The 17,068-nt window shown below is 43.3% G+C and overlaps 2 protein-coding genes across 3 annotated transcripts in view; one reads left to right on the top strand and one right to left on the bottom strand.

Moving 5' to 3' along the window:
* LOC109430631 (IST1 homolog) overlaps window positions 1–9,344 on the top strand; it is a 33,763-nt gene extending 24,419 nt beyond the window's left edge. The window contains exons 2-3 of one of the 2 annotated variants that reach the window (XM_019706721.3): window positions 7,566–7,769; window positions 8,907–9,344. In XM_019706721.3, the coding sequence (XP_019562266.2) occupies window positions 7,566–7,769; window positions 8,907–9,119 (417 nt within the window). In that variant the 3' untranslated portion in view covers window positions 9,120–9,344. Of the gene's footprint in view, window positions 1–7,562; window positions 7,770–8,906 lie in introns of both variants that reach the window. The other variant, XM_019706720.3, reaches the window with a different exon arrangement.
* A 6,534-nt stretch (window positions 9,345–15,878) lies between these two features.
* On the bottom strand, window positions 15,879–16,931 carry LOC134286644 (uncharacterized). The gene is made up of 2 exons (XM_062848292.1): window positions 16,417–16,931; window positions 15,879–16,308 (listed from the first exon to the last, which is right to left on the bottom strand). The coding sequence occupies exons 1-2, from the start codon at window positions 16,929–16,931 to the stop codon at window positions 15,879–15,881; spliced, it is 945 nt and encodes a 314-aa protein (XP_062704276.1).
* Between the last annotated feature and the right edge of the window lie 137 nt (window positions 16,932–17,068).

Below are 17,068 nucleotides of genomic sequence, written 5' to 3'. Positions count from 1 at the left end.
ACTTCCCTGAGGGCACCAGGTTTCCGGAACATCCGGAGAAGTGGCCAGTGTATTCAGCATCTCTAGAAATATGCTCCATTACTCTTGTTTTGCAAAATCATGAAGTTTGGAATGCCGCAAGCTAGTTTTCGAAGGCGAATTATAGGTTGCACCTCTATCTGATAAGGAGGTTACCCCAGTACCCACGGCCATAAATCCGGAACAACGGAAAAAATCGGAACCATGATACCGGTTCCATAAACTAGAAGAATTTTGTGATCAACTGTCAACATTTCACAAATTTTCGTTGAGAAACGGCTGAGAATCAGATTTTTAAAGTTTTGAAATAGGGTGCAAAATGAGGCACAGGCACATAGGTGTTAAATATGATACCTAGATGTTTTTTGATTCATTGCAAAATTTCGCATTTGACAGATAACAAACTTTTTTTTCAAAGTCAAGGTTTGCTAAGAATATTTTCCAATAATTTCAGTTCAACTTGGGGCACAGATGCTGTCAAATTATTTTATGGCATCCGCCATTATGGCGAGCGTGGAAAGCTGGATACCATTCGGTGAATGGTAAATGGCACTTTTACAATAAAAAATGGTGGTTGTTACGTACACTGAACGGCGGCTTGCGGTTAAAATTACTATTCTGAGGGTCAATTTAAATGCACAACGCCACTAAATTTGTGCAGACTGAGTTTCGTTTTATTTCAACAGAATTATGTTTTCAATTTTACCATGGACTCGATTCTCAATTAAAAAAAGTTTCTGTTGGCAACCGGATTCGAACCAAGAATCTTGACATCACCAGGCTCGCACGCTACCACTCAGCTATTGAACCGGTTGATGTGAGAAGAAACAAAACGCACACAAGAAGCGTTGGTGGGTCGATGGTCATGTTTTGCCATGGTAAATTTAAAAACATTTTTGTGCTTATCATTACTGCAAGGCTCCTTTCAGTGTATCTTAACCATACAATTTTGAGAAAATTTACATACATTTTTCCGCGAGAAACAATAGAATGTATTGTGCTTTTATGAGACATTTTTAGGGCAATTTTCAAAAGAAAACAATACATCCTAATGTTTTTTCATTGTTCTTACAATACAAATACAATTCATTAAATGGCGTCAAATGAATCGTTGTTACATTAAAAATACAATAATATTTGTTGTTATTTGTAAGCAGTTTTTGATTTTAAAAATCCATAGAATTTATATTTCCCGTTAACATTTATATCCAGCATTTACGAGCACTAACGGCCGCCAGAATGATATGCACATTTTATTTTATTTATAATAAGAATCATACACTCTAATGTCTGTCTGGTATGTATTGCTTGGCTGCTGTTGATGAGATCTATCATCAATCTTTTCAAATAACTACCAAATATCACAAGTCAGACCTCAGGTCATATGATCCATACCATAAATCGTTCACAATTCATGTGGCCATTACAAGGCCATTAGTACCTGTAAATGCTGAAGAAAAATATTACCGAGAAATATGAATTTTATGATTTTTCAAAGGCGAAATCTGTTTACATAACAACAAATATTATTGCATGTTCATTTTAACATCGGTTCAATTGACCCCATTAAACTAATTGTATTTGTATTGTTATCAATGGTAGTTTTCTATTTATTAGATTCCTTTAATTTATTTGGGAACAATAGAAAAATCATTGTTTATCTGTTTTTTGTCGTAACGTCCTCACTTGGATAAAACTTGTTTTTCAGCTAGTTTTCTATAAGTACTTCCTCAGTTATTAATTGAGAGCTTCCTCTGCCAACACGGTTTGCCGTCTGTCAGTCGTTGCAGTTTTAGCGAATAACATTCGATAACCGAGACATCTGCTGTACTCAAATTTAAAACGAACCCTAAAAAAATATGTCAAGTGATTTTGTATTTTATTAGACAGAGTAGAATAACATGATCCAAGCAACAATAATATTGTTATTTATTTGTTACGAATTGTTTTAAGTGTAATTGAGAAATAAACTCTTTTTTAATAAAAAGGCCATGAGAACTTTGCAGGCACTTTTCCAACTGTATAAAAACAACTAAAATTAATTTTTACTTATAGTTACTTTGAATTACTAAAAAACTATTGAAAAACAATCGAATCAATTAGTCACTGATAAAGCTAATGTTCAGTTATTGTACGAACTATATGGGCTTGATTTCTATTGTAAAAAGTAACAATATATCTACTGTGTGTTTTATTGTGAACAATAAAACCAGTAATATGTTAATAATATTTACCATGTAATGAATGGTAATTTTTTATCCGGGTTACCATGACGATTGCAAATTTCTGATCTGAAATGCGACGTTTAAATCGAAATTTCAAGAAAACGATAAGAGATAGAAGTTTGATGTCAAAGAACAAATTGTAGAGTGAAACAAGGGCCACAAGCTTGCCAAAGAAAGAATTTTAAATTATTACGCATTTTTCAAAGATAATTGACAAAAACAAATTAAAACACACAACTTTAAGGCTGTTTGATCTAGAAAACTCAGTTATTTAACTAAACCGATCGCTTCAAAGATGCCATTTGATAGAAAATTCAATAATCTTTCGAATAAGGGTTAAAAAAGTGCGATAAGTTTGACCATTTTAATGTTATAGCCAGTTAATGCAATAAGAGTCAAAAACATGGGGAGTTCAATAACTACGTAACGGTTGAGATTTGACCATATGCGTAGAACAATTTTTTTCACCATTTATGGTCCTCTATCACCCTTTAAAAAGTTTGCACTCAGGAACCTAACACCCTGTATTTACTCAACTTACTTTAGTATTACGTAATATTTGAATGACCCAAAAACTTCGCACAATGTGAACCGTTTACAGTACGATAGGTTTGTCTGAAATATCCCGTCCCTATTGGACAACATAAGAATTTGATGAAGACGCTTTTCTGGTTTTGAAGAGAATCATAAATCACGTATAACCAACATCAAAGCAGCTTAGCCTTCACTGCCCCCACTCGCATAACAGTCCTATCTTTACTGGGTTTTCCTATTCATATGGGACTGTTATGGCGAGAGTGGGAGCAGTTTACTGTTTGTACTAGTTGAGCAAAACATTGGGTAACTGTGTTGTTATTTTCAGGCAGGGGGTTTCCAAATTGATTACCTGTCATTACTGAAAAAAATACTCTGATTACTCATTGATTACTGTGATTCCTATGATTACTTATTGATTACCAAGATTACTATTAATTACTCAAAATTACTACATATTTATCAGATTTCTTCTGATTACCATGATTACTTGTGATTTACTTATTGATTACCAAGATTTTTATTGATTACTCAAGATTACTACTGAATACTCAGATTACCTATGATTATAATATGATTACCCGGCCATGATTACTTTGTTTAGTTGTACCGTTGATTACCTAGTTGATTATATTTGATTACCATTGATTAAATATGATTACCATTTATTACACCTGATTACTATTGATTACCTCGGATTATTAATGATTACTTATTGATTACCATGATTACTTGTGATTACCTTGATTACTTATGATTGCAACTTCGACATCGTGGCGTTGCAGGAACTTTGTTGGACTGGACAGAAAGTGTGGAAAAGCGGGCATCGAGCGGCTACCTTCTACCAAAGCTGTGGCACCACCAATGAACTGGGAACAGGATTTATAGTGTTGGGCAAGATGCGACAACGTGTTATGGGGTGGCAGCCGATCAACGCAAGGATGTGCATGTTGAGAGTTAAGGGCCGTTTCTTCAACTACAGCATCATCAACGTCCACTGCCCACACGAAGGGAGACCCGATGACGAGAAAGAAGCGTTCTACGCGCAGTTAGAGCAAACATACGATGGTTGCTCGCCGCGTGACGTGAAAATCGTTGTCGGCGACATGAACGCGCAGGTAGGAAGGGAGGAATTGTACAGACCGGTAATCGGGCGAAACAGCCTGCACGCCGTATCGAATGATAACGGCCAGCGATGCGTAAACTTTGCAGCCTCCCGTGGTATGGTAGTCCGAAGCACCTTCTTCCCCCGCAAAGATATCCATAAAGCCACCTGGAGATCACCCGATCAACAAACAGAAAATCAAATCGACCACGTTCTAATCGACGGTAAATTCTTCTCGGATATAACCAACGTCCGCACATACCGCAGTGCGAATATAGATTCGGATCACTACTTAGTCGCTGTATGCATGCGCTCAAAACTTTCGACAGTTATCACCACGCGTCGAAGTCGAACGCCGCGGCTCAACATCGAGCAACTTCGTAACGGAGAAGTGGCTCAAGACTACGCGCAGCAGTTAGCAGTGGCCCTACCTACGGAAGAGCAGCTTGGCGCAGCTACACTTGAAGATGGCTGGAGGGACATCCGATCCGCCATAGGTAGTACCTCGGCTACAGCACTAGGCTTCGCGACTCCGAATCACAGAAACGACTGGTACGACGGCGAATGTGAACAGTTGAAAAACGAGAAGAATGCAGCATGGGCGAGAATGCTGCAACACCGTACGAGAGCGAATGAGGCACGTTACAAACAGGCGCGGAACAGGCAGAACTCAGTCTTCCGGATGAAGAAGCGCCAGCAGGAAGAACGAGATCGCGAAGCGATGGAAGAGCTGTACCGCGCTAAGGACACACGAAAGTTCTACGAGAAGCTGAACCGCTCGCGCAGAGGCTTTGTGCCACAAGCCGACATGTGCCGAGATAATCACGGGAATATTCTCACGAGCGAGCGTGAGGTGGTCGAGAGGTGGCGGCAGCATTACGATGAGCACCTCAATGGCGACGTTGCAAGTACCGAAGGTGGCGTGGTAACAGATCTAGGAGTATGTGCACAGGACGAAAGACTTCCGGCCCCTGACCTTCAAGAGATTGAGGAGGAGGTTGGCCGGTTGAAAAACAACAAAGCCGCTGGAGCAGATCAACTACCAAGCGAGCTTCTAAAATACGGTGGAGAAGCACTGGTGAGAGCACTACACTGGGTCATTACCAAGATTTGGGAGGAGGAAGTATTACCGGAGGAATGGATGGAAGGTATCGTGTGTCCCATCTACAAAAAGGGCGACAAGTTGGATTGCGGGAACTATCGCGCGATCACACTACTGAGCGCTGCCTACAAGGTACTCTCCCAAATTTTATGCCGCCGTCTATCACCGATTGCAAGAGAGTTCGTGGGGCAATATCAGGCTGGATTCATGGGTGAACGCGCTACAACGGACCAGATGTTCGCCATCCGCCAGGTGTTGCAGAAATGCCGCGAATACAACGTACCCACACATCACTTGTTCATCGATTTCAAATCGGCGTATGATACAATCGATCGAGAACAGCTATGGCAGATTATGCACGAATACGGATTCCCGGATAAACTGATACGGTTTAATACGATCGAATAAAGTTCGCCGTAACACGAAGTTAACCATCTACAAAACGCTGATTAGACCGGTGGTCCTCTATGGGCACGAAACATGGACCTTACGTGCAGAGGACCAACGCGCCCTTGGAGTTTTCGAACGGAAGGTGTTGCGCACCATCTACGGCGGAGTGCAGATGGAAGACGGGACTTGGAGAAGGCGAATGAACCACGAGCTGCATCAGCTGCTGAGAGAACCAACCATCGTCCATACCGCGAAAATCGGGAGGCTACGGTGGGCGGGTCACGTCATCAGGATGTCGGATAGCAACCCGACTAAAATGGTTCTCGAGAGTCATCCGACCGGTACAAGAAGACGTGGAGCGCAGCGAGCTAGGTGGGTCGACCAAGTGGAGGACGATCTGCGGACCCTACGCAGAGTGCGGAACTGGAGACATACAGCCATGGACCGAGTGGAATGGAGGCGGCTACTATGTACAGCAGAGGCCACCCCGGCCTTAGCCTGACCGGTAAGGTAAGGTAAGTACACAGGGTCGAATATTTCTGGAGTTCGATTTGATTAGGTCCTAAGTAACAAAATTACAAAAATTGAGCTTTTCCTAGCAACATAATCGTCTTGAGTTACTTTATTATTCACTTGAAACAATGTATTTAATTTAACTCCTAGCGAAAAAATATAAGCAAAACTTTTAATGACGTATGTGCTAAATTTTCATAGCATCTCGTTTTGTTACTTACGTCCTTATCAAATAGCCGTAAATCACATTCTCTACAACGAAAGTCGAATGTTTGTTGTGGTTATGAAAAACTCGTTGATTGCGCTAAAACTTAATAGATTTGCTATGTTTGCGATATTATCACAACCGCAGTGCATTATTCACTAAATAAAGTACTTACTTGCATGGATTTATTAATAATTATAACATTGTTAAATAGACAACCGGTGGGTCGAATGTCCATCACCCACGAGCAGAGGGTCGTAAGAAACAAGATCAATTTTACCTAGCACAAAACCCCACTGCCGCTGCTCAATTACTTCTTTTTGTGAATAGATACATCACCGGAACAGTATACTCTTCATCTGCACGTAATTCACTGAGAGAACTTAGTTTAATTGTTAAAAAACTATAGAAAAGTAAAATAACTTAAGTGCACAAACACCGTGCAAGAGGTCGAATGAGCCTGACGAATGTAAACAGGAATCGATAAAAAGTCTTATCAGATTCTAACCTCAAAGTCGTAAACAACCTGTCAAGCTGCAAAGGGTCTGATCAGCTAGGTCGAATGTAAATGACAGTTCGGAAGAAGGTCGGAAGTGGCATTGGTTCAGATGGTCGAAAAAGAAATCTCACCGATCAAAGAGACCTAAAATTTTATTTCCAATCGATCGCACGTTATTTCTGTATAATTTGCAAATGCATAGCAGTTAGTATATTTGTTGGGATCAAATGTGTGACATGGGAGATTTTATGTGAGTTTAGCAGTTGTAATGTTAAATGAGATTTGATTTTGCTTCTCATAACTTTGCCTGCCATTTTCTCAGTTTGCCGTACATGTTACATTCGACCTAATCAAATCGAGCTCCAGATTTGTCCAAAAACAAACCAATGCTCAAACATCTTGTTTGACTCGATCGAATTTTCATTAGTGTCAAACTGATATTGTTTCTTGAGTTCTTTCCTTGTCAAATATTTGACCCTGTGTACTACTGGCCTTACATTTAATTACCATTGATTACATCTGATTATTATTGATTACATCTGATTACCATTGATTACATCTGATTACCATTGATTACATCTGATTACCATTGATTACTTCGGATTACTAATGATTACTTCAGATTACCAAGATTACTTGTGATTACCTGATTACTCAGAGAAATCGAAAGTATCATTGATTACTTGTCACTAACAAACTTGCTGGAAACCCTTGGTTATTTTCTTCATTTCTTGCCTCGTATTCAACACAGTTTCCCAAAGGTTTGCTCAAACAGCATCAAATCAGACAAGGAACATAGATAATTATCTAAGCAAGGAATCATAATGCCCCCATATTGTGTAACTACACACAGAACCCATGGATTTGATTTGATGAATGTTAATACATGAATTGAATACTAATGAAGATGACAATCTTATGCAAAAAAAAAATCACAAGAATATTCCCAACTTGTTTCTACTCGTTTTCAGCAGGGTCCGATGGGTCAACCGTTTGGTACCGCCTCGGCCCCACCATTCAACTACAACATCCCACCGAACCCTCCCGGTCCGGTGACTGACGAGGAAAAGGATTTGAACATCAACGCCAACTTCCTCCACCAGGAAAAGAACCTAATGGGCGGTGTATCCGGCCCGCCGCCTTCGTACGCATCGCTGAGTCCGGATGATAACATGCAGGTGGGTTCTATTTTTTTTTTTTGTAATTCACTTTCAGAACAGATCTTACCTTCATTTTCAAAACAAAATGTGTTTTACAAGTACAAGTCAGACATCAAACGCTTTGAGCAATTAAAAATCATTGATTTGCTGAATTATATCAAAAATTTACTGAATTTCTGCATAACATTGCGGATTATCAACATAAATTGCTGAATGTTTCAACTATTTATCTTTCTTAATGCATTTGCTCAGGAAAAATTGTTGATTTGTCACGTAAGCAAAAATAATTCAGTGTGAGTTGATCTAACCATGACCACAGACAAACAGACGTAACACTCTGATAATTCTCATCGTACACCGATTTAACGGTCTTTTTCAAAATTTGATAGTTGGCCAACTGCCCAACCGTGGCGCTCGCATAGTTTTTGTTAGAGTTTGACGTTTGCTCACTACCGCCACCTAGTTGGTGGTCGGCCAAACTTAGTCCTTTTAGCATTGGGCGAATATGTTTCCGTGACTATGATTTGAATCGAAAAATGTTCGAAGTGTTACGTCTGTTTGTCTGTGCCATAACATTTTATGAGCCCATAAAGCCGCAACGGTAAATGCCCAATCAGACTTTTCGGTCGGTCCAGGAAATTTCCGTAACGGTTATTTCTTTGACTTTCTTGGGCATAGAGTATCTTCGTGCCTGCCACACCATACACAAATGCAAAATGAACATTGGCAGAGAAAGTTCTCAGTTAATAACTGTGAAAGTGCTCATATAGGCACTCCTCAACGAAAGGCTGACAAACAGGCTTTGTTCCGTTTATAACTACTTTTAATGCTAAATAACATATTGAAAAAAAATACATTTAAAAACCAATAACAAAAGAATACAATAATATTTTGATGTAAAATGTAAAATTTGAAAGTACGATTTGTTCAAAATGGTATTTCAAGATTATTGTCTCTATGCTATTCTCTACTTTCGTCTATCTTTCTGAGTTAACGGATTAATTTTATTTGAATGTCTTAATTTTTCGGATCCCTGTAAGTACATTATGACACATGAGCTATCTAAGGTTTTCTAACAAAGTGAGCTAACCTTTTCCAACAATCCAACCGATTCTAAATCGATATCCTGCACTTCTCTTTCGGTCTTCCTTGCAGAACTCTTCGAAACCCAAACCACAGCCACGATCGAAGATTTCACCGGAAATGAACTTCCCCGTGTTGCCGAATGTGCCGGCTGATCTACCAGACGTTCCCAACGACAACAGCCCTGCCGGTGGTGGCGCTGCTGGTGGTCAACAGGAAGACAACGACGAAATTGACTTTGACGAGCTATCCAGACGATTTGAGGAGCTGAAGAAAAGGAAGTAATCCTTTCATGGTAGTAGCGTAAATGGGCCGTTGAGGTGAGATTCGTAAATATTTAATTTAACTTTATTTTATCGGAAACCCCTTATACATTTTATATTCTTTATATCACGTCTTGATCATAAGTCATGCTGCTTTCGTTAAATAGCTAAGCAGGAAATTGGTTATACATATTTACAGCTGAATATATACAGTAACCCTACTGAAAATGAAGAAGAAAAAAACTTTACTGTCCGAAACCCTTGTTTTTATCTCATCTGACTGATACAATAATCATTGTACGGTTCAATTTTACGTTGCATTGCTGCATCTCAGGATTGGTAAAGCAATATATTGCATGTACCCATCAGATTCTGTAGAAGTTTTTAGAATTTTCTCTCCATTCTATGGATTAAAACCCAATACCAATCATTTACTATCAAAGCTATCAAACGATGGATACATGATAGTATCCCGGATAAAAACTAACCATAGGGTGTTTGGTGAAAACCATTCCTGCACCATACAGTGTACCAGCTACAATAAAGTGTATTGTAATGAAATGGATCGCTTAAAGCTTTGCACATTATAGCTACTATACATTTACATTCGATTTTTATGTAACAATATATTATACTGATTTTCTTACGTTTGAACCATTCACTTTTCCGAAACATTATTTTTCCGTGCAATTTTAATTATTTATTCAGTTTTAGATTTTTTCCGTGCTTTGTTTTGTTGATGTTTGTTACTTTTTCAATGCAAAGGAAAGGAAAGAGAAATAAGTGAGTAAGTTGAAACATCAATTTAAAGTCAATAAAATGTTTAAATCATTGGTTAACCATATGTCCAAAGAACTGCAGAACCAAGAGATATGGCGGACTAGGTATGTAGAGTGCGATGAGAGAAATACGAATGTAGGTCAACCCGGAAAGACGCAGGTCAGATAACCGTAAATCAGTGGATGAATTTAATAATATTCTTTCTGTATTTGCATTTAGGAGTTTTCTCCTCATCTCTCATGTGAACTTGCCTTCGACCACGATCGAATCAAATGCGATTGACAAACTTTATCTTTGACGTAGAGCCATCTTTAACATATGGACTGGACTGAACACTGAAATAACTTCTAATATAGATTCGTCTGCGGGTTCGCTTTATAACCTAACTTATGTTTGAATCGAACTTGACAGTTTTCTCAAGAGTTGTTATGTATTTCTAATTTCAGTCAAACTGGAGCCTCAATATTGCAATAACGGTTAAGCACGCTGTAATGATACTTATGTACCAAGTCACCCACTTGATGCAACTACATTAGTGGTCTAATAGCACTTAGCGCGCTCGGCATAGTTCCATCATGCCGCTCAAAGTGTTGCCACAAATAATGCTTAGTTTGCAAAACCCGGTTATCTGGCTGGTGGGGCATGGGAGCCTAAGCTTCAACTGTTAATGCAATCAGAGACTACTCAGACTTAGACGTGGGCGATCCTATATATGAAGGGTTATCCAAAACGCTCTGGAGAATTCTAATAAATCTAGTAAGCCTAAGATGCCATTAACAGGAGGAAAATGACAAGATAAAACAACAATATATGGTTTAAGTAATGTAAAACAACAACATCACAAAACAGAACCATTTCAAAACCATTTGATTAAATGTATAACCAGTAGTGAAATTACAATTAAAAACAATTTATTTACGATACATTTTATTGTTTGAAACCCTTCATGTACCATACAATACACGGTATATTTAAACCCATGTATCAATATTTTGAACAATTCATTAACAATAAAATGTATGGTTTTGCAAAAATATATATATGGAGAAAAATATTTTTTATATTGTTACGATAGATTTTTACAATATATTATACAGGTTGTTTATTCGATAGCTCAGTTGGCTCAACACGAGCCGAAGAATGGATAGTTTTCGCGAGAGAAAAGAATCGAACCCAACCGTCGTTTACAAGGTTTAACTTTATTCTGATTTTTCGTTACAGCATTGTTGCCAGATATTCAAAACAAAAACTAACGAGAAAATAAACTGCTTTCAAGAAAATTCCAAGGGGTTCTTCAATGCACTTTCTCTCCTTCATACACCCCCCGTTGAGGCAGACGGCTCAACAGATGGAAGTAAAGCAATCTTAGTAACCGCTCGCTTGAACTCGCCAGTAGCCGTCCGAACTACTCGTACAGCTTCGTCGTTTCCTGGGTGAGTGGCCACAATTCTTCCGCGTCGCCACTGCTGAGGGGGAACGTTTTCGTCGACCAAGAGTACCAACGCTCCGATGTCAAACCGCTTAACTTCACCGTGCCATTTTTGACGAGTCTGCAAGTGGTGCAAATACTCCTTTGACCACCTGTTCCAGAAGTGCTGTTGCATAAATTGGATATGCTGCCATCGACTTAGTCGACTGACCTTCTCGGTGGCATATGATGGTTCTGGAATGGCTATTGGAATGGAGTGGCCGTAGATCGGACAGCGAAATAAAACACGTGTGTGTTCTATGAGCTACTACAGTAAAGTGAAAATTTATTTCTCTATCTTAATGCTATGCGCACCATGCGCGTTACCATGGTTACCGTTATAAATTCAAATTATATCATGGCATGCTGCGCCTCACGTCGTCATCTCCTACACTCCTCCTCGACGGAAGGACTCCAGCAGCTTCACGGAAACCCTTCAGTTTGACGGACTGCAACGGCTTCGTCATCATATCCGCAACCATCGCATCAGTCGGACAGTAGCGGATGTCGATTTCCCCATTCTGGAGCAGATCTCGAACGAAGTGGAATTTCGTCTCGATGTGCTTCGAACGGCGGCTAATAGTGGGCGAATTCGATTGTTTGATCACCCCCTGGTTATCCTCGAACACGACTACCGGCGAGGACAGCTTGATGTCGAAGTCATCCAGGATTCGACGGACCCAGCGGAACTCTTGGAGACACTCCGCAAGCGCCACGTATTCCGCTTCTGTGCTGCTCAGTGTGCAAGTTTGTTTCTTCGAGCTCCAGCTAATCGATCCACCAGCGAAACGGAACAGGTAACCGGACGTTGACTTCCGATCACTCGAGTCACCTGCCCAATCGGCGTCGACGAATACCTTCAGTGGTGATCCATCTACGCCGAGAACCAACTCGTCGTGCAGCGTGTACTTCAGGTATCGTAACACCCTTTTTGCTTCCAGCCAGTCTGCTTGAGTTGGGCAACTGGTCTTCCTTCCCAGTATGGACACAGCGGCTGCTATGTCCGGACGCGTGTTCACGGCCACGTACAATAAACCACCAATCAAGCTGGCGTATTGATGATTGTTCGGCAGTTTGTCGGCGTCATTCTCCTCCTTTGATTGGGTGTGGCCGGGATCAAGAGGAAACTTCGATGGCTTTGCTTCTGACATTCCGAAACGGTCCAACAACTTTCGGATGTACGTTGCCTGGTTCAAGCTCACTCCGTTGCTGGATCGGTTTACCTCGATGCCCAGGAAATGCTTGATGTCTCCCAGCGACGTCACTTCGAAATTTTGGTTCAGCTCTCGAATGATCTGCTCATATTCTGCTTCTTCTTCACAGGCTATCACCAGATCGTCCACGTACACCACCAAGTAGGTGCACTTCTTCCCGGATCGACGGACGTACAGGCACGAATCATTCTTGGACTGTTCGAAACCCATCTGCTTCAGGACGGCATCGAACGTCTGATTCCAAACGCGGGCGGATTGTTTGAGCCCGTATAGGCTTTTGCGTAGCAAACACACCTTGCCATCGTCCCTCGTGCTTACACGAGGCATACGCATGTACACGGTTTCTCCTAGAACACCGTGCAGGTACGCCGTCTTCACGTCGGCGTGTTTGACGATCATCTTCTTCTGGCTAGCGACCGACAGCAGCACACGAAAGGTGACCTGCTTGACCACCGGGGCGAAGACCTCGTCGAAATCGGTGCCGTACTTCTGGGTGAACCCCTGCGCCACCAGCCGAGCCTTATAGCGCACAACGTCACCGTGTTCGTCCTGCTTGCGCTTGAATATCCATTTGGATCCGATCGCTTTCCGACCGGCTGGGAGGTCTGTCAGCTCCCACGTGCGGTTTGCACGGAGCGATTGGAGCTCCTCCTCAATTGCTGCCTTCCACAGCGCGCTTTCGGGACCGTTGATTGCTTCGTCGTACGTTCTTGGCTCAGGTGGAAGATTGTGCGCCAGACTACTTGTCTCCCGGAACCGAGCAGGAGGGATTCCCTTCGTGGTGCGTTCCGATATGCGTACCGGAGTGGGTGGCACAACTGGCTCTTCGTGGAAAGATTCTTCACCAGATTCATATTCCGCATCCGAATCCACATCGACATCATCGGCTTGATGGTCTGGTTCGGTAACGGACTGGCTGCCACGCGGAAGCGGCGATTCGATCTCGATGACATCGGTTGGTTTGATCGAATGCTTTGGTGGCTTCTCTCCCTCCAGAAAACGTGCGTCTCGGCTGATCACCACCTTGTCGTTAGATGGATCGATAAAGCGATATGCTTTGTGGTAGTCGGAGTACCCTACCAGCGTCATCTTCACAGCCTTTGGTTGCAGTTTCGACCTTTTCTCCGACGGAATATGTACGTACGCTTGGGTGCCGAAAACGTGCAAATGGTTGAGGTCCGGCTTCTTGCCGTACCACGCCTCGTATGGTGTCACTTCGGTCGATCTCGTTGGCAACATGTTTTGCAGATGGGCAGCGGTGTTGACCGCCTCGGCCCAGTAACGGTATCCCATCTCACTGTCCAGCAGCATACAGCGTCCCATCTCCACCAACGTTCGGTTTTTCCGCTCTGCAACGCCGTTTTGTTGCGGCGTGTAGGCGGTCGTGAATTGTGGAGAGATCCCTTTTGAGCGGTAGAATCGTCCAAGGCGTTTGGACTTGTACTCCCCTCCTTGGTCGGACCTGATGACTGTTGGATATCGGCCGAAACGATTGTGCACCATTTCCGCATAATCTTCGATTCTCTCGATGGCGTCGGACTTGCGCTTGAGAAAGTACACCACCGTGAACCGACTGTGGTCGTCGATCATCGTCAGGAAATATCGAGCTCCTCCTGGCGTCACGGTGTTCATCGGGCCGCAGATGTCGGTGTGAATCAAATCCAGCACCTTGGCGGATTGCGAACCAGATTGCTTCGGGAACGGAAGCCTCGCCAGTTTGCCTTCCAAACAGCATTCACATGCGGCGCTGACACCACAATCGCGCACGCAAACGCCAGTCGCGAGCCCCTCGCGTACCAGCCGTTGAATCGCTTCGATGTCACGGTGCCCAAGCTTGCGGTGCCAGTCGTGCATGCAGTTTTTCGTATGATTGGTGGCGGCGGCCTTCGAATCGTGACTGCATACATTCAGGTGGTACAGCCCACCACCCTTGGCCGCTACTGCCGCCACGCTACCGTTGTGTTGAATGACGCACTTGCTGGCGTCGAACGTGACCAACGCACCCTTGTCGGTCAGTTGTCCCACAGAGATGAGATTGGCATCTAACTCTGGAACGAGGAGCACATCTGATAGTATAATTTCTTGCTTCTTACCTTGATCGTCTTTGCAGAAGAGATTGCCGGTTCCTTTTCCGGCGACATCGGCCACGCGCCCGTCGGCGAGTGCAACGGACATTCCCTTGATTGGCTTGAGTTGGTTGAAGAAAGCTTCGTCACTGCACATGTGACTCGATGCTCCCGAGTCGACGATCCAGTTCGTTGGTTTCATCGCAGTAGGCGTTGAGTGCGTAGCGAACGCGAACGGCGTCATCACTACCACGTCGTTGCCCTGGGCAACGCGAGCCTTCGGTTTTGGTTGCCTAGCGACGTCCTTCTGCTTCGGGTCGGTTTTTCGTCCAAGCGTGGGGCAATTTTTCTTCACGTGCCCGGGTTGCTTGCAATGGTGGCACACGATGGATTTGGCTTCGACGCGCAAAATGGACTCACCTCGGCCGGATCTCTCGCTTCGCTTGAGGGCTTCATCCAGCAGCTTCCTTTTCACGATGTCCATCGTCAGCTCGTCTTCGGGGCGGCTCTCCAATGCGGTCGTCAGCGTTTCGAATGATGCCGGTAGGCTTCGCAGAATGAGCACAACCGTGAGCGTGGCTCCCAATTCCAGCCCGGCATTCGCCAACCGTTGGAACAAATCCTCCATCTCGTGCAAATGGCGTTCCATGTCGTCCCCGTCCGAATAAGTGAGGTTACAAATCCGCTTCAGAATCGAAACCTTCGATGTGAGCGAGGTTTTCTGGTGGTGGTCCCTCAGCGTCTCCCAGATTTGCTTGGCCGTGGTGCACTTACGGATCAAAGACTGCTGCGTGATTCCGACGAACAGCGAAATCGTCCCCTGCGTCTTGGCGTCTCCGTTTGTCCACGCTTCCGTGACCGGTTCTGGCGCGTCGTTGGTAACGTACCTCCACAACTCCTCGCGCATCAGCAGGCTTTTTAGCTGAAAACTCCAGCTCTCGTAGTTGTCGCTTCCAAGCCTCTCCATGCTGAATTTCTCCATCGATGACCGGCAAATCCAATTGCGGCGCGTCCTCGAACAAAACTTGCGGTTTTTCCGGTGCTTCACACGCGACCGAAAAAGAAAACTTTTCTTTGTGGAACTTCCGAATGGCCCATAACCTATTGGAATGGAGTGGCCGTAGATCGGACAGCGAAATAAAACACGTGTGTGTTCTATGAGCTACTACAGTAAAGTGAAAATTTATTTCTCTATCTTAATGCTATGCGCACCATGCGCGTTACCATGGTTACCGTTATAAATTCAAATTATATCATGGCATGCTGCGCCTCACGTCGTCATCTCCTACAATGGCGACCGCCGATCGCCCAATTAGGAAGTGGGAAGGCGTCAAAATTCCCATATCGCTAGGATCCTCTGACATCGCACTCAAAGGACGAGAATTCAAAATCGCTTCAGTTTGGGCCAGAAAAGTGTTCATTTCTTCCGTCGTCAATCGAGTTTCGCCGATAATTCGTTTCATGTGATATTTGAGCGATTTGACTCCTGCCTCCCATATGCCCCCGAAGTGAGGACTTCTTGGAGGGATGAAGTGCCACGTAATTCCCTTTGTCGCGCAAAACTCACCCAGCTTGCCCTGATGCAGTTGACCATTGAACAAGCTATTCAAAGCTGCCAGCTCGTGGTTGGCCCCGACAAATGAAGTCCCATTGTCAGAAAATATGTCGGACGGAATGCCACGCCTGCTTCAAAAACGGTGCAATGCAGCGATGAAGTTTTCTGAAGTTAGGTTCGACACCAATTCAAAATGAATTGCCTTTACTGCCATACATACAAAGACAATTACATACGCCTTGAACGATTTCGTGCTTCTCACCTCAGGCTTCAGTAGAAAGGGTCCAGCATAGTCTACTCCAACCTTCGAGAATACGGGTGCCGGTGTGACACGATGCTCCGGAAGGTCGCCCATAATCTGCTTGCCGAAAGTAGGTCGATGTTTGGCACAGATCTGGCAGCCCGAGAGGATCCGTTTGATGGCTGATTTGGCCCTAAGAGGCCAATAACGTTCACGAACAATCGCTAATAATCCTCCTTGACCGACATGGTGATGTTCTTCGTGTAGTCTGCGGATTAATGCTTCTGTTACATAGTGTCGCTCCGGTAGTAATACCTGATGCTTCCCGTCGTAGGGAATAGCTGAATACTTCAATCGTCCTCCTACACGGATGAGCCCATCGAGTCCAATAAACGGAGCCAAGTTCGAATAACTATGCCGTTTTGATGATCCTGACTGTAGGTTTTTCTTCAAGTCGCCGAACGCTTCCTGTTGAATCACTAGAAATATCGCTCGTTCTGCATTGGTCATCTCGACTGCCTTGATAGAAGTGACGTCACGCCTTTTGTGTTTAATCAAGTCGATAAATCTCAGGACGTAGGCCCAGGCTCTCTGAAGTTTCCGATAGTTGCTTACACGATCCAGGCTTATGGCTAGTTTCCACTTGA

Source organism: Aedes albopictus, chromosome 2, assembly GCF_035046485.1.
Source record: "Aedes albopictus strain Foshan chromosome 2, AalbF5, whole genome shotgun sequence".
In the NCBI taxonomy this organism is placed as follows: domain Eukaryota; kingdom Metazoa; phylum Arthropoda; class Insecta; order Diptera; family Culicidae; genus Aedes; species Aedes albopictus.
This window is presented reverse-complemented; position numbering and strand designations above follow the sequence as displayed.